At 44.8% G+C, this 20,220-nt stretch overlaps 1 protein-coding gene across 5 annotated transcripts in view; it reads right to left on the bottom strand.

The window, feature by feature from the left end:
• ANKRD46 (ankyrin repeat domain 46) overlaps positions 1–20,220 on the bottom strand; it is a 219,115-nt gene that overhangs the window by 123,567 nt on the left and 75,328 nt on the right. Inside the window, exons 5-6 of one of the 5 annotated variants that reach the window (XR_006781094.2) lie at positions 11,807–11,904; positions 9,180–9,275 (exon numbers count right to left, since the gene is read on the bottom strand). The exons of 3 other annotated variants lie outside the window; for them this stretch is intronic. Coding sequence is in view for 1 of the 2 variants with exons in the window: in XM_045805861.2 (XP_045661817.1) it covers positions 9,247–9,275; positions 11,807–11,904 (127 nt within the window). In the remaining variant the exon portion in view is untranslated. Of the gene's footprint in view, positions 1–5,646; positions 9,276–11,806; positions 11,905–20,220 lie in introns of those variants that run through there. One more of the 5 variants, XM_045805861.2, reaches the window with a different exon arrangement.

Below are 20,220 nucleotides of genomic sequence, written 5' to 3'. Positions count from 1 at the left end.
ATATGCCTGATTGAGAATTTAAAGTAGTGATCATAAAGATACTCAATGGTCTTGAGAAAAGAGTGGAGGACCTCAGTGGGACCCTTAACAAAGACATAGAAAACAAAGAACCAATCAGAGATGAATAATTCAGTAACTGAAATTAAAAATACACTAGAAGGAATAAATAGGAGACTAGAGGAAGCAGAAGAATGGATCAGTGACCTGGAGGACAGAATAAAAGAAAGCAATCAAGCTGAACAAGAGAGAGAGAAAACAACAACAACAACAACAACAATAAATGAAGATAGATTAAGTAACACCATCAAGTGTAATAACATTCACATTATAGGGATCCCAGAAGGAGGAGAGAAAGGGGGGGCAGAAAACGTATTTGAAGAAATAATCACTGAAAAATTTCTGAATCTGGGGAAGGAAATCAGAAATCTAGATCCAGGAGACACAGAGAACCCCCAACAAAATCAACCCAAGTATGTCCACACCAAGATACATAGTAATGAAAATGGCAAAAACTAGTGATAAAGAGAGAATTTTAAAGCAGCAAGAGAAAAGAAAACAGTTACATACAAGAGAACCCCCAGGGAGCTGTCAGCTGGTTTTTCAGCATAAACTTTGCTGACTAGAAGGGAGTGGCTGGAAGAGGAAAATCTGTACTCAAGAATACTCCATCCAGCAAGGCTATCATTTGGAATAGAAGGAGAGATAAAGAGTTTCTCAGACAAACAAAAGTCAAAGGAATTCATGACCACTACACCAGGCATAGAAGAAATGTGAAAGGGGACTCTGAATGGAAAGAAAAGTCTACAAGTAGGAGTAAGAAAAATAAGAAACACAAAAGCAGTAAAAATAAGTATAGCTATAACAATCAGTCAAGGGATTTACAAAATAAAAGGATGTAAAGTATGACACCATTTACCTAAAACGTGAGGGGGAGAGGAGTAAAGAATCGGTTCAAACTTAAGTGACCATCAAGGTAGTATAGACTGCTATATGCATAAAATGTTATATTCCAATCTAGTGGTAACCGCAAATCAAAAACCAGTGGTAGATGTGCAAAAAATAAAGAGAAAGGAATCCAAATAACAAAACAAATGAACAAAGAAAAAAAGAGGAAAAAAAACACCCCAAAACCAAAAAACAAACCAGACTCTTAATTTAGAGAACAAACTGATGGTTACCAGAAGGTAGGTGAGTGGGGAGATGGGTGAAATAGGTGATGGGGATTAAAGACTACACTTGTGATGAGCACTGAGTAATGAAATGTATAGATTTGTTGAATCACTACCTTGTACACCTGAAACTAATATACGTTAGTTACATACTCCTGTATGTTAACTACACTGGAGTTAAAATTTTAAAAACAAACAACAACGAACATTTGCTATTTCTCATAATTTCTATGGGTCAGAAATTTGAGAGTAGTTTGCTTGGGTGGTTTTGGTTCAAGATCTCTTATGAGGTTGCAGTCAAGATGTCAGCTGGGATGGAAATCATCTGAAGGCTTGCCAGGCTGAAGGATCCACTTCCAAGAAAGCTCACTCATATAGCTGGCAAGTTGATACCAGTTATTGGCACCAGGTTCAGCTCCTCTCTTCCTGGGCCTCTCTAAAGGGCCATTTAAGTGTCCTTAAAACATGGTGGTTGACTTTCACCAAAGAAAGCAATCCAAAAGAGAGCCGGGCAGAAGCTATTGTTTTTATGATCTAAAGTCAGAGTCACATAGCGTCATTTCTGCTACGCTGCATTCCTTTGAAGCAAGTTACTAAATCTGGCCCATACTTGAGAGGAATTAGGTCTTATCTTTTGAAGCAAGGCATGTCAAAGAATTCGGGGACAGATTTTAACACCACCACACGGCACTATGCCAGGTTTCGCTGACCTAATCGAATACCCACTGAACCATCACACGATCTGAGCAACATAAAATACTGACTTATTTTATGAAAATATTGATTAAAAACTGCAGAGTCAAAGGTAGAGAACACATACATATTGTGTGTATGTCTGTGTGTGTGTGTGTGTGTGTGTGATAGAAGAGGAAAAAAACGAGAGCTTCCTGGTTTCTTGGGGGAATTACTCAAAAACAGCTTAAGGGAAAGCCAACAATATAACAGCTCACATCGCAAGGAGTGCTACATCTAGAATTTATCTCTTAGGATCTTGGTAGAGAGATGGGGGATGAAAGGGGTCTGATTTTGCCCCCTTTACTGTCTTTTCCTCAGAAGTTTTTGCCACAAAATCAAGATTTCAAGCCTTAGGGCAGACTCAAAGTTAGAAGCAGCCCATTTGAGCAGAGCAACCTATTTAGGTCCAGTCAGTGCAAACAGTTCCCTTGCTTCACAGAAGCTGCCCAACAGGTCAAGGTCACTGGCAAACAAAATTACAATGGGAGAGGAACATATACAAATATGGACACCTGCATTCAGTACTCCTCACTTGGGTGCAGCAGAAAAACTAATACTCAAGCTTGTTTTCTGAACATTGGGTCCTGAGCGTTAGATGGTCGGTGACCTCTTAGTTTTTAAGTATGTTTCCTCTGACTTTAAGCAGCAGATTCCTCTCAGCAAGAGAGCACTGTGTACTTTCCAAGGTTGGACATGGTAGCTTTCAGAGCAGAGTGAAAATACTGTGTTGACAGCCCTTTGCCTGCTTAAGGCAGCAGGGTTGTTTACTTGGGCTGGAGCACAGCTCTGCTGAGGCAGAGAGCCGTGGTCCCATCATCAGGGCTGCCTAGCAACAGGTCCATGCCATGCCACAAAATTTCAAACTGGTCTGGGTCACAAGTACCCATTTGAGGGGATTTCCATATGACAGTCCTGCCCTCACTTTGTCATATTGCTCCTAAAATCTGAGTCACAGTGTGAGATGCAAGAGTAATTATTCAGTGTCTCCCGGAATTCTCTTCTTGGAAGAGTGAAAAAGAATACTTGTTCTTTGAGCACATTTCTTTAGATACTCCAGAGATTTGGTCACTTCAGGTTACTGAAAATATTGAACTTTAGTTAAGAAACAAGTCAGTTTAATATTTAGCGAAGTAGCTGAGTGTGTACTGTGATCATACTAGGAACAAAAATAATGCATTTTAAAGACATAGTTTGTCATTAGAAATGGTATTACCAGGGAAAGAAATCCTATGTGGGCATAAAGGTTTATCCCACATCAGATTGCAGGGATCGCACATGGTTTAAAAAGAGACTAATCTATAATTCATTCATGTATTAAACAAGCATTTCTGGAATGACTACGAGACTAGACCAAGTAGCTAGGAAAGTTGAAACATTTGCCACCTGCATTCCTAGAGCTCACAGTATGGCAGGAAGGAGATAATAAGGCATCTTCAAGTGTTGAGGGGAATTTAATGAGTGTTTGAGAATTATAATGCGTAGAGGGAGAAGTTAAAGTAAGGGAGGAAGGTTTGGAGATTAGAATGTTCTTGAGGAGGTGGGGCGGGGGGTCCTCCATGCTGGAGAGTACATGGGATATATGCAGGTCACCTCCCAGGTTGTCCTGAAAATAGAGCCAACAGCAACATACCCCTTCCCGCCACCGATAGAAACTGGGCATAGGATGGTATTTTTGTTGTGTAAAATTGTGACCCTGTGTATCTTTGTGGTAAACTACTATTGACATTGGCCTTGCTTTGCATTATTTATGATTTTAAAAAGCAATATTGATTGTATTACAAAGGGACTATTTTTCCTCAGTGGGTTTATCGATTAATGTCTGTTGCAGTTAAAGTTTCGACGTAGCCACTATGGACTTGGGTCACTTAATCCTTCTATCAAATGTCTTTATTAGCTACTGTGCACTATGTACTCAGGAACTCAACATTAAGTGGATTTATGTTCAGATCAGGTTGAAGGCTTGGGTTTAGGAATTAGTGTTTTTTCTCTATTTCAGTCTTCAGACACTCTTCGTGGATAAATTCAAGGTTAGCAGGTTAATATCAATTTATGCCAGTTCGAGTCTTTAACCAGAATATATAGAAGGTAGACTATCAATCTTAAACCATTGTTTTCATTACCTCTTAAGGGGATAAAACTAAATCTTTCCATCTTTTTATAGTAACTTTGACAAAACAACGTACAGGAGATGTTGGATGTATGCTTTTTTGGGGCAATGATAATGGCATATTCATTGCCGCTAATTACAGAACCGTGGTTAACATTAACTAGTTAAGTCAAATACCAGTCGCATTTGCTGAGTAGTGCTAACATTTTGGAGGAAGCCCAATTTAGGTTTATCTGGAATGTTTAAATATTTAGTTCAAGAGTCATTTCAGATCATAGGTACTCACTTCCTGTTAAGATTAGCTAGCTAGTATCCAGCTAGGATGGGGCAGCAGGACAGAGAGGAAAAAATAGGTAAAATAGATTCTATGTTAAAAATGACACAGTTGGATCATTGATAAACTTTCTCTAAAGTTTAAATTCAATTAATTAACATACAATGTATTATTGGTTTCAGAGGTAGAGGTCAGTGATTTATCAGTCTTATATAATACCCAGTGCTCATCACATCACATGCCCTCTTTACATTGATAATTATAATAAATGGGAATCTTGAGATTGGCAAGGATAATGAAGGAGTTAAAGCAGAGAATAATATTGAGATAGGTGTAGAGATAGATGTGATTTAATATTTCAAGTAGAGAAAAATAAACATAGATGTTTCTTACCTACTTGATTTAGCTCTTGTTCTTGTCTTTGTGTGAGATTCAAATTTCATAGTACAAAATGTGTTCTTGAGATCTGGGGTTTTCTCCAAAATGGATTTGTTTTTGAATGCAATGCCAAGAACATCAACAAATAAAGTTTAATTATTCATTGCTCTCTTTTTCCCCCTTTAGCTTAGTCTTTAGAATACTTCTCAACTGTGAAACCAGTTATCATCCAAAAATGGCATATATAATATTCTTTCTTCACAATTTGACATACCCAAGACGTTATTTTTCTTCCAAAGATATTTCACCTTATTCTCTTCGATGTATATATGTGCTAAGGGTCAGTAAATTGTTTTCATTAATATTCTGGAAAGGAAAATGGTTGCAGGATCTTCTGAAACTTGGATTTCTTTGGAGTTGGCAGACCTGAGTTCACATTATGTCTTACTTCATACCTCTGATTCCATACTTCCTAGTAATGTAACATTGGGCAAGTCACTCAACCTCTTAAAGCCTTTGTCACTAATCTCTAAAATGAGAACAGTGATGACACCTGTATAAAACTGTTTTTAAGGATTAGATTCAAGTCGAGTATTTAGTACAGTTCCAAACACGACAGGAAACGTTAGCTATAACTGCGATTGTCATTCGAAGTATTTGTCATGGGCTGAATTGTGTCTGCCCACCCCCAGATTCATATGTTGAAGCCCTAGGCCCCAGTTCCTGAGAATGTGAGTATATTTTTAGATAGGGTCGTCTAAGAGGTAATAAAGGTAAAAGGTGGCCACATGGGTGGGCCCTAGTCCTATATGACTGGAATCCTTACAAGAAGAGATTAGGTTATAAACACAGAGAGGAAAGGCCACATGAAGATGTGGGGAGGAGGTGGCCATTTCCAAGACAAAAAGAGAAATTTCAGTAGAAAGCAACCCTGCTGACACCTTGATCTTGGACTTTTAGCCTCCAGAATTGTGAAAATTCAGTTTCTTCTTCTTTTTTTTTTTTTTTTAACATTTTATTTATTTATTTGAGAGAGAGCAAGAAAGAGCAAGAGGGAGAGAGAGAAGCAGACTCCCCCCAGAGCAGGGAGCCTGACACGGGGCTCAATCCCAGGACCCTGAGACCATGACCTGAGTCGAAAGCAGATGCTTCACTGACTGAGCCACCCAGGCACCCTGTGAAAATTTAATTTCTGTTGTTTAAACCACCTAACCTGTGGTACTTGCTACAGCAGCCCTAACAAACTAAATCAGTTCTACTGACAAAAAGAGTGTATTCCTAAATTACAAGTGTAAGATAAGGAACCTTTCTGAAAGCTACTAAGTTTGGTCTGTTTCTATCATTTTCTTGCAGGGGAAAAACATCCACTGCGTGCTCTAGTCTCTGGCCCTACGTCGCTGTCTGTGGGATTTGGCTAGCCGGAGTTAGGCCTCAGATGGAACACAGACACAAAGGTCATGTGACTGCTGTAACCAAGATGCCCCGGAGCATAATATCAACAGCTTCATGATTTGGCATCTGTTATGTCAATACTGGTTGGAGCAATAGGTCTGGGGGTGACAGAGGCAGAGGTGAATCAGAGGGTGACTTTCATATTTAAACATCACTCCATGAGAATGGTTTGTATTTTTCTCCAAGCAGAGCAAAAAATATTGTTTGCTCATTTACTGTTATTATGGGAACAAAATCATTAAACACTATAGATTTTGTTTTCCTGAAACCAGATGGAATCATGGTTTCATTGCAAGTGGGGATGATAATGACCACACGGATGGCTGATTGCTCTTGGCAGACAACTCCTCTGAACTCCAGGTGACTCTTTTTTTTTTTGTTCATAGCAATTTGGACTTCCTTTCATTCCTTCGTCCAAGCCCATCCTTGCTGACTGCTTATCGGTCCTTCGCTCTACTTGTTTTCCTCTGGCAGACCAGTGGAGGCCAGATGTGGGCGCGTGGATGACACTGACGACAAGAGAATCATCTTGCCCTCCTTTCACTAAACCAAGGCTCAACTCCTCCAGAGACAGGAAGCGAGGACGTCCCCATCCCCACGACCCTCAGGAATGTCTGCGGCCATACTGAAGCCCTGAATGCTCCCTCACGGATGAAAAGCAACTTAGTGGAAGGAAAAAAAGAAAACAAACAAACCTAAGTCATTAACAAATACCAGGCAATGTACAGGAGGTTGGTTCTCCATAGGCGCTCGTAAATCACAGGTGGTAGGGAACAGCCTTTAGTCCGAGTCTCTGCAGGCCTTTCTGGAAGGTCGTGCAGGTGCAGGGGGCATGAGAGAGTAAGTGTTTCCTTAAAGTTTTCATCCTGGGGGCCTTGCTTATCGCACCCTGGTCCTGCTGCTACTACTCGCTGCTGGCAGCATGGAGCTGGCAGCTGGGAAAGGAGAATCGTGGTTTGTAGCGTCCCCAGTGTCACAGAGCAGAGTGGCATTTAGAGTGAAGCAACAATAGCTTAGGAGCCGTCACAGTCACTTAGCCTAAACCTCGTGACCACCCTGAGAGGCAGGACAGATTCCGTCCCCTCCACTTCCTTAGGTCAGTGACCTGCTGAGGTCTTGGGAGTAGAACTGGGATGGGGCTCTAAGGCTTAGTAGTGTCGTGATGCTCCGTCTGCCCTCAGGTCACGCCTGGGAGGCCAGCAGCCCTGCCTGGCTGGATCCAGGCCGGATCCTCACTCGATCCAAGCCTGGCCTGATCCCCACTTGATCAAGAGCACTGTGAAGATGTGTCACACTTTCCACCCACCTGGCCTGGCCTGTCAGCCTCAGTCAGCCCCCGGCCACATTGTTCCTTGTATCTCACAACAATTTCATTTACAGAGAACTTTCATTATTGTGGGATATCTGAGGGCTACCTGGAACGTTCCCTGCCCTGTGTTTTCCAGAAAATAGATTATCAGGAAGCCCTTGATCTCTGCCAGCAGAAATCCAAAGATCTCTGGATCTCTCCGGCACAGTGACTGTTTAGACCTGTGTTTCCTGCTATATTATGCAACCAGAAAAGGAGGTGCAAAGAGTACAGGTTGGAGGTACAAGTCCCATGTCCAGATTTTTCCCAGCTGGGAAGGTCCAAGTCTGGAAATTGTGCCCGTGCTCTAGCAGCTAGGGTTTTGCCTGCCTTGCTCTGTAGAAAGAGCACGGCCTGGTGGAAGCGGCAAAGTCAAACCATAAAAATTGACCTCGGGCCCGTGAGGTGATTACACGTTGAGTTTATACTCAGTGCCCAAACCTATTCCACCTTGGCCTGCCTGCCTGCAGCTTCTACGGTAAGGCGTTTCTGAGCACGGGGGGTTGGCCCAGGCAACAGCGCTGGGGAAAGAAAATCAAGTGTTTTGTGCTGCCTCCCAGTCAGTGTGCCAGCGTCCTGAGCAACTGTGAGAGAGGCCAAGTTCAGATGGCAGACAATCTGTGGGGCTTGGAATTCCCCATGAGGTTCCCATGGAGATTCCCCTGAGCCCTAGGCTTGGAAGGAGCAGGAGAAGCTTGTGTTAATGAGGAAGGAGGGCCCAGAGTGTCTGGGTTGGAACTGCGGTGGGCGACCCCAGTGCCTGGCCTTGTTGGGGATGGGCCTTGGTAAGAAAAGCAACTACTTAAAAAGTTTGCTGAGAGGAGCATTTCAGGTACTCTCTCTCCAGGCATGAGGTAAACTCCCTTGGAAGGCCTTGGGGATCCTAAGAGGGTAAAGGACTTAGAAGGGTGACTTCCCAGTACCATTCCCAGCTGCTCTAGTTACTCTCCTGGGACACTGTTGTCTGGGCCAGAGGGAGCAGAGAAGTCCCTCAAGCCCTGAGGTAGCCTACCTGTTAGTAGCTATTTGATGCCTCCCTGCAAGGCCCAGCCACATACTCCCACAGACCCCACAGATGTGTCACCCTGACCCACGCAGGCCTGGAGTGGGAATGAAGGCTGAATGGGCTTCTCAGTGGGACTCCCTGCCATGCGAATCGAGATGCTTGGACAAGAGGCCAGAGTGTTGTCAGTCTGCTTGTGCCTGTTTGTTCATTCCTTCATTTATCTAAGTAGAGCTCTCGAGATGGGCTATGTGTCAGGTTGGACGCCAGGCCCTTGGGGTGCACAGGTGAGCAGGCCAAAGTCACTGCTGAGCCCAAAATATGGAGAATGTGCAAGTTTGAGTGATTCCAGTGCAGTACTGTGCCTTTCCACAGCAGCCTGGTCCCCATGGTGAAGGATGCACTAGAGAGGAAGAGCTCCTAATTCAATCGTGCAAGATCCGGGAAGGCTTCCTGGAAGAAGCGATAGCTAAGCTGAGACCTTGGGCCTAGTTCAAACCCAAGCCCCCACTTTGCTCTGTCTGTGAAGCATACCTCTTGTCCTTTAGTCCGGCCTGTCTTTCCACATGTGCTCCTTAGCCTCTTCCCTTTGCTGGTCTTATCCCGACCCCCATCCATACACTGCCCCCCACATCAAGCCTCCTTTGTCTCTATATCTTTATTGGGTGTTTACTCTATGCCAGGCACTGAGCTAGCAACTTGCCGAAGATTACCTCAGAGTCCCTCGATGAGATAATCCCAGTTCAGCTTGCGTAAGCCATGAGATCTTGGGGAAGATGGTCAACCTCTCTGCGGCTCCATTTCTGTAACTGTACAATAATCCTCGTGAAAGTACACACACCAGAGCGCTCGTGCCAGGAATAAGGATATTCACATACGTAAAGTGCTCAGAGTGACCTCGGGGGCATCTGAAGAGCTGCCGAGTATTTGCTAATGTACCAGTAGCCTCCATTTTAGAGACGAGGAAGCCAAGGTTCAGAGACGTGTGTCCCAAAGTCACACAGATGGAACTTGTCAGGGGCAGGATTTGGAGGCAGGCTTTCTGACTCTGTGTCCAGAGTGCCCTTCTCCATGACACACAGCTATGTCTGCTCTATGGCTGCCTCTGACACCAGCTCTGGTTCAGAGCCCCATCTATCTGCTCCCATGCCCAAGGCCGCGACCCCCTGCCCTGCTAGACTGCCTGCCTCCCGAGCGGCTGGAGCAGCCGAGCCCCTTCCGGCCCCTGCACGGCCCACACCCACACCCTGGCACGCACAAGAGTTTGGGCCCCGAGGCCCCTCTCTGCCCGAGCCCATCCACTCAGACTGGCTGTGCTTGTGCAGAGGTGGCGATGGGTTGCCTGGAAAAAGCTGTGTGGAGGGGAGGAGGCAGCAGGAGGACAGCCGAGGATGCTGGGCTGCTAGAACAGAGGGAGATGGAGGGAGGGTCCTAGCGGAGGGGCAATGGGGCCAGAGGAGCGTAAACCAGTCAGAGCGAGGCTGGTGGGGAAAGAAGAGTTGCAAGTAAAGGAAAAACATTGCTTTGTGGAGGCTTTTTAATGTGACAGCTTATACGCACAACACTGACTAAGGCACTGAGCACAGACTTCAAGTGGAAATTCCTACCATTGTTCTAAAAGGTCTCAGAGCAACTCACTAGGTCTCTGTGAGCCCACCCTTCAGTCCTTTTGGCCGTTTGGCAGGAAAAGTGGCCTCATGAAGGTGGGATTGACTGGAGTGGGAAATTGGGTGAGAAACTGGGGGCCGCAATCTCCAAGTTTGTGCCCTTTCTGTGAACTTGGGAGAGATGACTGTCTTTCCAGAGCCTGTTTCCTCATCTGGAAACTAAGGGAAATTTTGCAGTTTTCCTCTGAGGGGTATTTTGAAGAGTAGTTATAGACCGTTTTGCAAGTACAAAGTGTCAGATGTACAGAAAGAATGCTGGCATTTCAGAAAATCTACAACTCAAGTTTTCAAATCCACTATTATTTCCATCCAGGGGCATTTTCCTAAAAAGGGGCCAGGTTAGTCCCAATGGATTCAATACTGTATTCGTCTACTCCTGAAGAAAAAATATCAGAGTTATTTATTTATTCAAGTTTCGTTTGAGACATTTCGGCCCATTATCCTCTAGCTGGACCATTGAACCTGCGCTCTGAAATGAAAACCAGCTGACTAAATAAACAGTTGCATATGGAAAAGAAGCAGGAAACGCCTTTCCAAAACTAATAATATTAACAAACTTCCACAGGACACACGATCCATAATTAATGACAATTTTGGGGAAAAAAGAGACATAAAAACTTGGAATTTGAAATATGACTCTGAGAACAGGCTGGTTTTTTTTTTTTTTTTCCCCCTCAGAATCTGTCCACCCTTTTTTCTGGCCCCTTTTCTTTCTGACAGCCACATTTATTCAAATTCTTTCTGTAAATGTCTTTAGTCTGAGGATTTAGATCTCGGGATTCAATCTTTCTTACCCAGACTCCCAGAATGGCCTGTCAATAGGAGCTTATTTAAAAAAAAAAAAAAAAAAAAAAAAAAACCTCAGTATGTCACATGACCTGATGTAACAGATTCTAGTTAAAGTCACAGGAAGGTTGGTCTTGCTTTCAGAAACCAGTTCTCCGGCAACGCTGCTGTTGGGGTCAGATTCAGTGACATCGGACCACATGCGAGGACAGACTCTAGTCTTAGCACCTAGGCCAAGATTCAGCAGGCTGCCGGTGCCTAGGGAAGGGCTTGATCTCCTGGACCTGCTCCTTAGGAGAAGCACCCCATCTAAGGCTCTGGAACATTCCCGTTCCAGTGCAGCCCATACAAAGCCAACATTCAGGAGCCATTCACCAGCATGTGCCAGGCGATCATATCACTCCCCATGCTTTCTCTCCAGTGTGTTTGGGATAGAAATGGCTGGTGGCCCCAGAAGAATCATGGTCTCCTTCCAGAGTGAACAGTTGCTGTTGAAAAGCAGCTAACAACCATCCAGGGACTCCATTTCTGAGACCCTCCAACCCTCCCCAGGTGATTCATTCTGGCCGGTGAAATATGAGCCTGAGTGATGTGACATTTTCTGGCTAACGTGGTTAAGCAGCCAGCGTGTCTTCCCTCACTTTCTTCCCATCTCGGGGCAGGAGCCTGGGGCCTGGAGTCACTGTGTGGAGGAGAAGCCCAGGACAGCTGCCTGACCAGGACTGTCTGCTTAGCGTTTATGTCAGCAGGAAATAAGCTTCTGTGTTCAGCTGTTGGTATGTGGAGCTGTTTGTTACCCCATTCGCCCACTGACTAAGATCATGCCCGTGCAGCATTTCCTAAACAGCAAAGGGCCTTGGGTTAAGAGGGAGTTCCCCAGCTCCTACCTTTCTCTGTGCGGAAACACCAGTCCTGCCCACGTGCCTGTGGCCTCGCTGGGGTCTCTGGGAGTTTCCCTCTCTCCATGCTCCCAGATGGAGCCTCTCTGTGGGGAAACAGTAAAGCAGGTGTGGAAGTGAAAAGCATGGCCTCTGAATCAGCGGGCTCAGGTTCAACTTCAAATGACACCGCTTACTAACAGGTGAGGCCTTGAGCGAGTAGCTTAACCTCTCTGACTTCAAATCCTGTCTTCTCAACAGGGGGATATTACTTCTAGAGGCGTCAGGAGGAATAAACGGAACACTCCGTGTAAAGTACCTGGCACACAATCAACACAGCAAGTGTTAGCACGACTGTTACTATTTACCGAGCCTGCTCCAGCATCACGGCCATGCAGACCGACGCACCCGGCAATACCATTGCGACTCTGGTCTCTCCTGCTTCCTCTTCACGACAGTAATTCCCACCAAGAACTCACACTTCTCTTTCATGGGTATTTGTATTACTTCTACCTCTATCCCCCAGATGTCACCCCTTTTTCTAGTCTTTGCCTGAGGTGCTACAACTAATTTAAGGACTTAGAAGCATTTTGCAAAATGAGAAGTAGGTGGATCCAAAGGAAGTGGGCCCAAATGCGCGTTGAATGAACATTTCTCTGCTTCAGGGGACAGTGGACCCTGTTCCAGAACTACCGTCCTTGTGTGTCAGCATTGCCCGCCATGGCCTCTCCCCAGGGCTCTGTGTTGCCAGAGGCTCTCAGGAGCTGTTGTAATGCAGAAAGCCAAAAGGGGAAAGTGATGAGAAGTACCCCGACTGGTATTGGAGAGGGTGTCCTCCAGCACTTCAGAGGAAAGAGAAGCATGTTTGGGGTGAGAACAAAACAGATGGAAGAGAAGAACTGCGAGCAGAGTGACCCAGACATCTCTCTCCTTCATGATGGTCAAAAAGCACAAATAAAGAACAAAAGTTAATAGGGCTGCTCTGTGGGAGCTGGACTGTCTCTCGAGTATCACGGTCTTACTCTGTGACTGGACCCAAGGGGCCCCAGCATCAGTAGAGTCATAACACATTCTTGCGGAGCTTGACATGAGTCTTACGATCAAGTCAAGGAGTTTATTTGAAAATTTAAGTCAACACTTGCTGCATTGTTCAGTTGAGGGACAGGATCTAGGGGTGCATCTGGGGCAACAGGTGTAAAAAATCCATTGGAAATGCTGGCAGATTCCCAAAGTGAGGCGGCACCAAGCATGGGTTGCGACCACCCATGCTTGGTTCTCAGCTCTGTAAATACTGAACAAACCAAGAGGAGCGCAGCCGTAATGAAGGCAGCTCAGGCTCTCAGGACGGTCTCCTCCTCTTGCAATCAATCAACCGTCACGGTCATCTGAACACCTTGGAGCCTTGACTGTTGGTCTCATGTTAGGTTCTGGCAGGAGGAAACTTGAAATCCCACTGATTCCCCTCCTCTAGCACATGCTTTGCTAAGCTCAGATGGTCATAGAAGCTGAGGTTGGCCAGTGAGACAGAGGGCTGGCACTTCCCTGGAGGTGTGGGGTGAAAGAAGAGCATCCTTCTCATCCTTCCCATGATGGAAAGACCTGGAGAGTGAAGTTCCTGAAGAAGTTCCACTGGGCTCCCTCGCTCCAGTCCTGTGCGTGGAGGGCATGAGGCATTCAGGCAGGTACAGATGCCATGGGGTTGCCCGCTCTGCTCACCGCAGCATTACCTCCACGTGGCTTGCAGGGGAACACTGTGTTACTCAGCCGTCCCTAGCATGAGGGCTCAAAGGTGAGTGACATTGCACCAGAGGTGACTCAACCCTTTGGCTCAAGTCTCTGTCCTCTATTAAATGCAAATATCCTTGAACAAGAGATGCCATCATGGGAGACTAGAGAACCGAGTTCTAGTACCAGTTCCCCTCTCAGTTCCTGAGAGACAGTGGGCAGCATCCTTACAACCGGGTCACAGGACACCCTCTCTGAGGGACCTTCAAGGGCTGCCAGGAGTCCAAGGGGAACTAATAAGGATGAATGACCCTCACACTTGAGTGTGGTCTTTTCCAGAGGGCAGCTTAGGGGGGAAATGGAGGCGGAGAGAAACTGGGAGGCTGTGGGCCCTGACAGGGAGCTCTACTATCTGGCTGGGTAGGGGCTGCCCAACACAGTGAAGTCAGTCCTCACAGGCTAGGGCCCACAACGTGACACTCTGGACAACTGTGTCCTGAGCCCTTAGGAGGAGGCAGCCCTGTTCCCAGAGATGTGATACCTTGAATCCAAAGCCTCTATCTCTTGAGAGGAAGCTGGAGAGAGGATTCTGGGATAGCTCCTCTCTCCTGCATGAGACTAAGAGATAAGCTAGCCAGAAGGTAGAGGTACCCATTGTGTACTTGATTATCCTTCGATTACCAAACTAATGCCCCCTGAATATTTTATACCATAAACACTGCTTGCCAGTTTTCTCCAATGAAAGATAAGATGGCTACAATTATTTTTGTGGGTTGTTGTTGTTTTGTTTTTTTTTTTTACTTCCGAGGACCACTTCTGTTTGAGTTTGAGTTTTACCCATTTCAGGCAGAGGAGTCACTTTAGCTTGCTTGAAGGAGAGTTGAATTATGTTAGGCAGAGAATTTTGTTGAAGTTGACACCATGCTTCACATTGTGGTGTAGGTTGGCCTTGGCTTAGCTAAGGGTTGAGTGAAAGAGATAATTGCAATGTTTCCTGGCTGTCCAGCAACTTTTTAACCTCTCTTTGCTCTATTTGGGAAATGCCAGCTTTATGAGTCCTACTTTTATCAGGAAGAATCCAGAAAATCAGTTCCCAAACTCCTGTGCAATCAGAGCGCAGGCAACCGAATCAGAGTTACATTTGACTGAGAAGTGAGAGCTTCAAAGAAAAAGGCTCTGGGTGAAACCCATTTTGCTGTCAAGGAGGGCAGCAGAGGTTTCTTTTAGAAGAAATGGGACTGAAATAGTATCAGTGGAGTGGCAGTGCTGGTGGCCTTTTTCCTCGGCGGGGCGGCCGCCAAGCAGCAGCTTCTTCCCCCCAGGGGGTTCCGTAGCATGGATTCAAATGGTCTTCTATGAGATTGGTTCTCCAGGCTAATTCTGAGCTAGCCAATTTCTTTTTCATGAACCCTTTTCTGCTTGATTATCAGAATCAGCCCCTGTGATTTGCAGTGGGGGGTCCTGAAGGATTCAGCAACCAATTGCTAACTCCACCACCCCATCCTACAGATACTCTGAGCCCCGACATTGCTAGCCACAGCAGCGGCAGAAGTCTCTCATCTCAAACCTCGGCCCTGCACAAATGTCTTTCCTGCCTATAAGATCCAGGCCTCTCCTACTTTCCTCTTGGACCTATCCTCTCACACTGCCAAGCTAACAGCCACTTTGCAGGAAATGGATTGGTGAAGAGGTGCTTTGTAAACCCCATGTGACCACATGAGTCACCCTTGGCCTGGTTTCAAAGAGGCAGCCCATCATGAGAGAGGCACAAGTCCTTGCTCCTGGAGAGAGGGGTCAAGAGCTCCTCTAGGAAGGCTGCCTGCAGGGAAGCCACTTGGAGGGTTTCCATTCAGGTTCCAAATGCCTGGCCATCATTCTGTTCACAGAACACTTGAGGTCTTCTTGCTTAGATAATTCACCACTAATCCATGATAGAATCCAAAGAAATGCCCAGTTAGCTAATTTCTGCTTGTCTCCAACCAGAAGTATTTGTAGAATGTAAACTCCACAAGGACAGGGCTATATTCACTAACGGAATAATCCTAGTGCCTAGAACCATTCTTGGCATAAAGTGGGGTCCTCCATATATCACTGTTGAACAAATTGTGAATAAGTGACTGAATTTATTTATCCTGCAAACTTGCTACCAGATAATGGCCTATAACACACTCCGGTAAGAATAAACAATACAACTTCAGAAATTTGGCATGTCTTGAGAGTTTCACACACTCAAAATATTTCTATCTGCCTATTCTAGAAGCCTATAGGTATGGTAGGCTACCCAGTGTGAAACCATAGTGGAAAAGACTGGTTTATCTCTGTGATATTTTTGGTACCACCCACTAATTAAAATTTGTTGGCACTTGAAATATTCTTATTTGAGGCAGGCTGCCAACCCCCCAAACCTCTACTATCTGAAAACACCTCGTTTTTAAAGACAATGAAGGGGTAACCATACATACTGACAACTTTAAACAGTCAGCCTGGTCTTTAGTCGGCCTGGTCTTTAATGCCTATGTGAACTAAACATAAGCCTCCCAACAATGCCACGCTCCTGTGCATGGTCTTCCAGAGATTGTATAGGGTCTCAGGTCAGAGACATTTTTAGTCTGTGGCTGATAACATGCTAAAATGTTTGCATGCATCACCACATTTATCTTTCAAGGCCTTTGCAGGATTAAGTCATATAATAATCTCTAGCTGACAGATGAAGAAAGTGAAACGTTAAATTATTTGCTAGTGGATGGTACCAAGATTCCAACCCAGTCCAGCTGACACCAGGCCTACAGCCCTTACCACTGAGTGTTCTGTATCTGATCCACCAGAGGGTTTCTGGGGTTCCTCCAATGTCTGCATATGGAAGCAAATAGTCAAAGATGATTGTCATCCCCAAATATCTAATTCCCCCTCTGAGTCTTACAGCACCTATTCGAGGCTCAATGGGAGGCACTATGAGAACTTACACAACCCAGTGAGAGTCACAGTTTCTAGAATATTATTCTCTAGTCTCACACCCTGACATGCCCCATCCATACAAGTACAACCTTTTAAAACCTAGTATCTCTAGAAAATGTTCTGTGCACTCATTCAACAGAATGCAAAGACTCACTCTTCTATCTTATCTTTTTGGTCAAATATTCTGTTTTCTTGTGTCACTCCAAGTGGATCCAATTTTGCAATTTCTTTGATGGAAAAGTTCTGGATTGCCAAGTGACTTCAGTGGTAAAGATCTGACAGCAAAATCATTTGTTTTAATTTGCCAGAAGGAAAAACTTGGTCACCATTACATCAGCTATTTCAGACTTATCTTCTGTTTGCTGAAGAAAGTTTGCCTGAATAGTTTAAACATTGGTGAGAAGCGGGGGGCGGCGGGGGGAGCAGTGAGATGGAATCTCGCCTAGTTTCCAATTCTTCACCTCTTATCCATCAAAGGAAGAAAGCAATTTAGAGACTATTTTAAAGATAACAGACTCTCAGTCATAGAGCTCTGCTACAGTAAGCTGTGAATAAATGATTTTTCAGATGCTTCAAACATACTGTTTGTGAAGAAACCTTTTTTTTCTTAAAATTTTTTTTTATTATAACAGTAATGCTGTGGGATATGGCAGTTAAAGTCATCAGGAAAAAGAGAAAGAAAAAAAATACCAAGTAAAATCTAAACTCTCTTCTCCATTTCATGAGTCCATTCTCTAGAAATAATCAATATTAAGGACGTTTTAATTATTTGATTTTCCATTAATATGGAAGCACAGATGTATATATTTTATAGTATTCGTATATACGTGGAGAAACTTTTGGTTGTTGTTCTAAGGCCTAAACGTAAGCTAGAGTTTGCTGCGGTTAAGTTAGCTAATAGAGGCCCCTATCTGAAAGTCTCTTATCTATACCTCCTGTTTTCACAAGTATGACATTTTTGGACATCTCCCTTCTTTGGGTGGTGCACTGAGAACCCAGAAATGAAGTGGATGTCGGCCTCGGCTGTTTTTGTATTAGAGATCTTGGCCAGGTCTAATTGTGTTCTGTCCTGCTAACTAAAGTCAAACCTGAAAATACAAACCTGAATTTATAGCCAACACTGGGATCAAAAAAGTTAAACCAAAAAATTACAACCCAGAAAACAAACAAACAAAAACCCCATTAAAACAATTTCCATTTCTGGGGTGCTTGGGTGGCTCAGTCGGTTAAGTGACCTAGTCTTGGTTTCAGTTCAGGCTGTGATTTCAGGGTCATGAGATCAAGCCCTGCATCAGGTTCAGTGCTTAGCCCCGAGTCTGCTTGGGACTCTCTTTCCCTCTCCTTCTGTCCCTCTCCCCTGCACGCACTCTCTCTCCCCCATCCTTTAAAATAAATAAATCTTTAAAAAAAAAACAACCCACAACAATTTCTACTTCTTTGCCAGAACAGGAAGTTATTGCCGAATAAAGGATATTAATGCTTAAGTTTGGTAGAAAAGCGAAGAAAAAGTAACCCAGCACACTGAGTCCATTTTTTGGGGGGTGGGGCATTCACTTCCCACCCTCACAGGGAGGTTGCTTAGCCAAGTCTGTCATTAAATGCCCAGCAATGGAAAGGAGCCAAATGTTCCCAGGGAGGGGGCTTTCTCCCTATCTTGGGCTCACCTAGGAAACCAGATCTTAATAAAGTCCCTGATGACTTCACCATGTCCACAGCTTAGCCTTTTTCTTGGAACAGGAAAATAGCTGAGAATGTCGGGCAAGTCCTCCTTGCTCATATGATTCCCTTCTTTTAGTTTCTTGTCCACTTTTTTGAAACCCGGGACCAGTTCCAGCCCTTCTTTACAAGGGTGGGGCCAAAATTTGGTTTCAGTTTGATTTATCCCAGTACCTAACCCAGAATGGAGTTCAAATAAGAATTTTATAAACACTTTCTCATGCCAACATACGTGTCTTGCAATCTGGACATCTGGACATAATGTTAAACAAACATTACCCACCACAAAAACCAGTTGGATCCATTTGTGGTTACTTCAGCCCTGGGTAGTTCCTTCTTGAAAGGTTCTGGCCTTATACCTGTGGGAAGTAGCTTTGACCCCAGTAGGCTGCTGGCTCAGTGAGTTACAGCTGTCCCTGAATCATTTTCTGTTTTTCTCAGACCTGTAATATGAAGCTGGAAGGCCCAGCCGCTCCCTAGCGGGTGGCTCAACATTCCTCCTCTGGCACTAAACTTACTTATGACCATTTCTGTTGAAATTCTTTTGGTTGGTGGTGTGGGGGAGGGGGGTACATAGAGTCTCAACAAAACAATGCAGGATCAAGTTGTGATTCTCCTCATTCACTTAGAGATCCTGGAGGTATTTGGGAGTGGGCTTTTTTAATTCCATCCTATATGACCTTACCTCCCATGACCTCTTGGAAAAGTTTTCCACCCTCCATAATATTTCCAGCTACCCCAAATACAAGACAGAGATGACAGAGTGGTTGATTCTCCAGCATTCTCTAACCAAAGGTTCTGTATGTTGCTCTTATATTACCCACAATCCTATCATGGCCAATAGCAGCAATAGCTAATGTTTATCAATCACTCGCTACCTATACAAGGAATTGTTAAGCTTTTTACATGCTTAGCCTCATTTTGTTCCCATAACAACTCTGTGAGGTAGATATCCCTGTTAGTCCATTTTGCAGACAGGGAAACGAAAGAGTAATTGGGCAGACTAATTTGCTCAAGGACATTCAGCTTATAAATGGCAGCACCACCACTAACCCTGGTCTGTCTGGCTCCAAAATCCGTGCTTTAAGTCATGACCCTAAGCTATCCGTCAAGTCAGAGTTGATGATAAGGAAAAGGAATCTCAGTTTAATAATTGGCACTAGGTATGTGACATGTCAGAATCAAATGCAAGTTCTTATTCATTCTAAGGTCCCTCTCTTGTGCTCATCTTCTCCCATGCCCAGCATGCTGACACGTGCACGTGTCCAGATGGACGAGGTAAGAGAGTAAAGGAGTAGTTGAAAGATACAGAGCAGGGTGAAGGAAGACAGGACAGGCGAGGGTGGAAAGGATCCTCTTGTGGGCATAAAGAGAATGTCCCCTAAACTCTCTAGAAAGGGACAGATAGGGTCTGGCAGCTGAGGGAATGAAGATTTTAGTGTTTCCAGTAGGACCAGTGTTTTGACTGTGAGTTCAAGAGTGTCCAGCCACCAGACCAGACACCTCAGGGGGTGGAGACAGCCGAAGTGGCCTGGTGGCCTCCACGGAGGGGGTGGCCAGTCCTAAAGTAGCTCAGCCTTTGCAGTCTCAAAGAGGTGTATGCTTCTTGAGAGCTGACCAGACTCCCCAGCCCTGTCTTCACCCTTAACCATCCAAAAGAAACTCACAGACGCCTCTCCCACCCACAGTACCTCAACCACATGTCAAAAGAGTGCACCAGTAAACAGCCTCAGCTTGCTGCCCGTGGGAGCTAAGGGCAGGGTGTCTGCCCCAGCAAGGGCTCAGGTTACCGAGACTTCTTTCCCTTTGCGCTCTGGTTCTGCAGGACATTTTTAGTGGCTTATAAGTTTTGGGATAAATAATTAAAACTAGGTTAGCCTTGTCAGAAATAAACACTTGCAGCTGTGATATAATATAGCCTTGGGGGGAGGGGTGTGTTTGTGTTTCTTGCTGATACGTAAACCTTGCCCCATGTATAAGTCCACATTCCAGGGGTCATGTTCCCATATCTGTTGGCGTAAATGGAA

This window comes from Ursus americanus, chromosome 9, assembly GCF_024610735.1.
Source record: "Ursus americanus isolate L20-20 chromosome 9, mUrsAme1.1.p, whole genome shotgun sequence".
Taxonomy (NCBI): domain Eukaryota; kingdom Metazoa; phylum Chordata; class Mammalia; order Carnivora; family Ursidae; genus Ursus; species Ursus americanus.
This window is presented reverse-complemented; position numbering and strand designations above follow the sequence as displayed.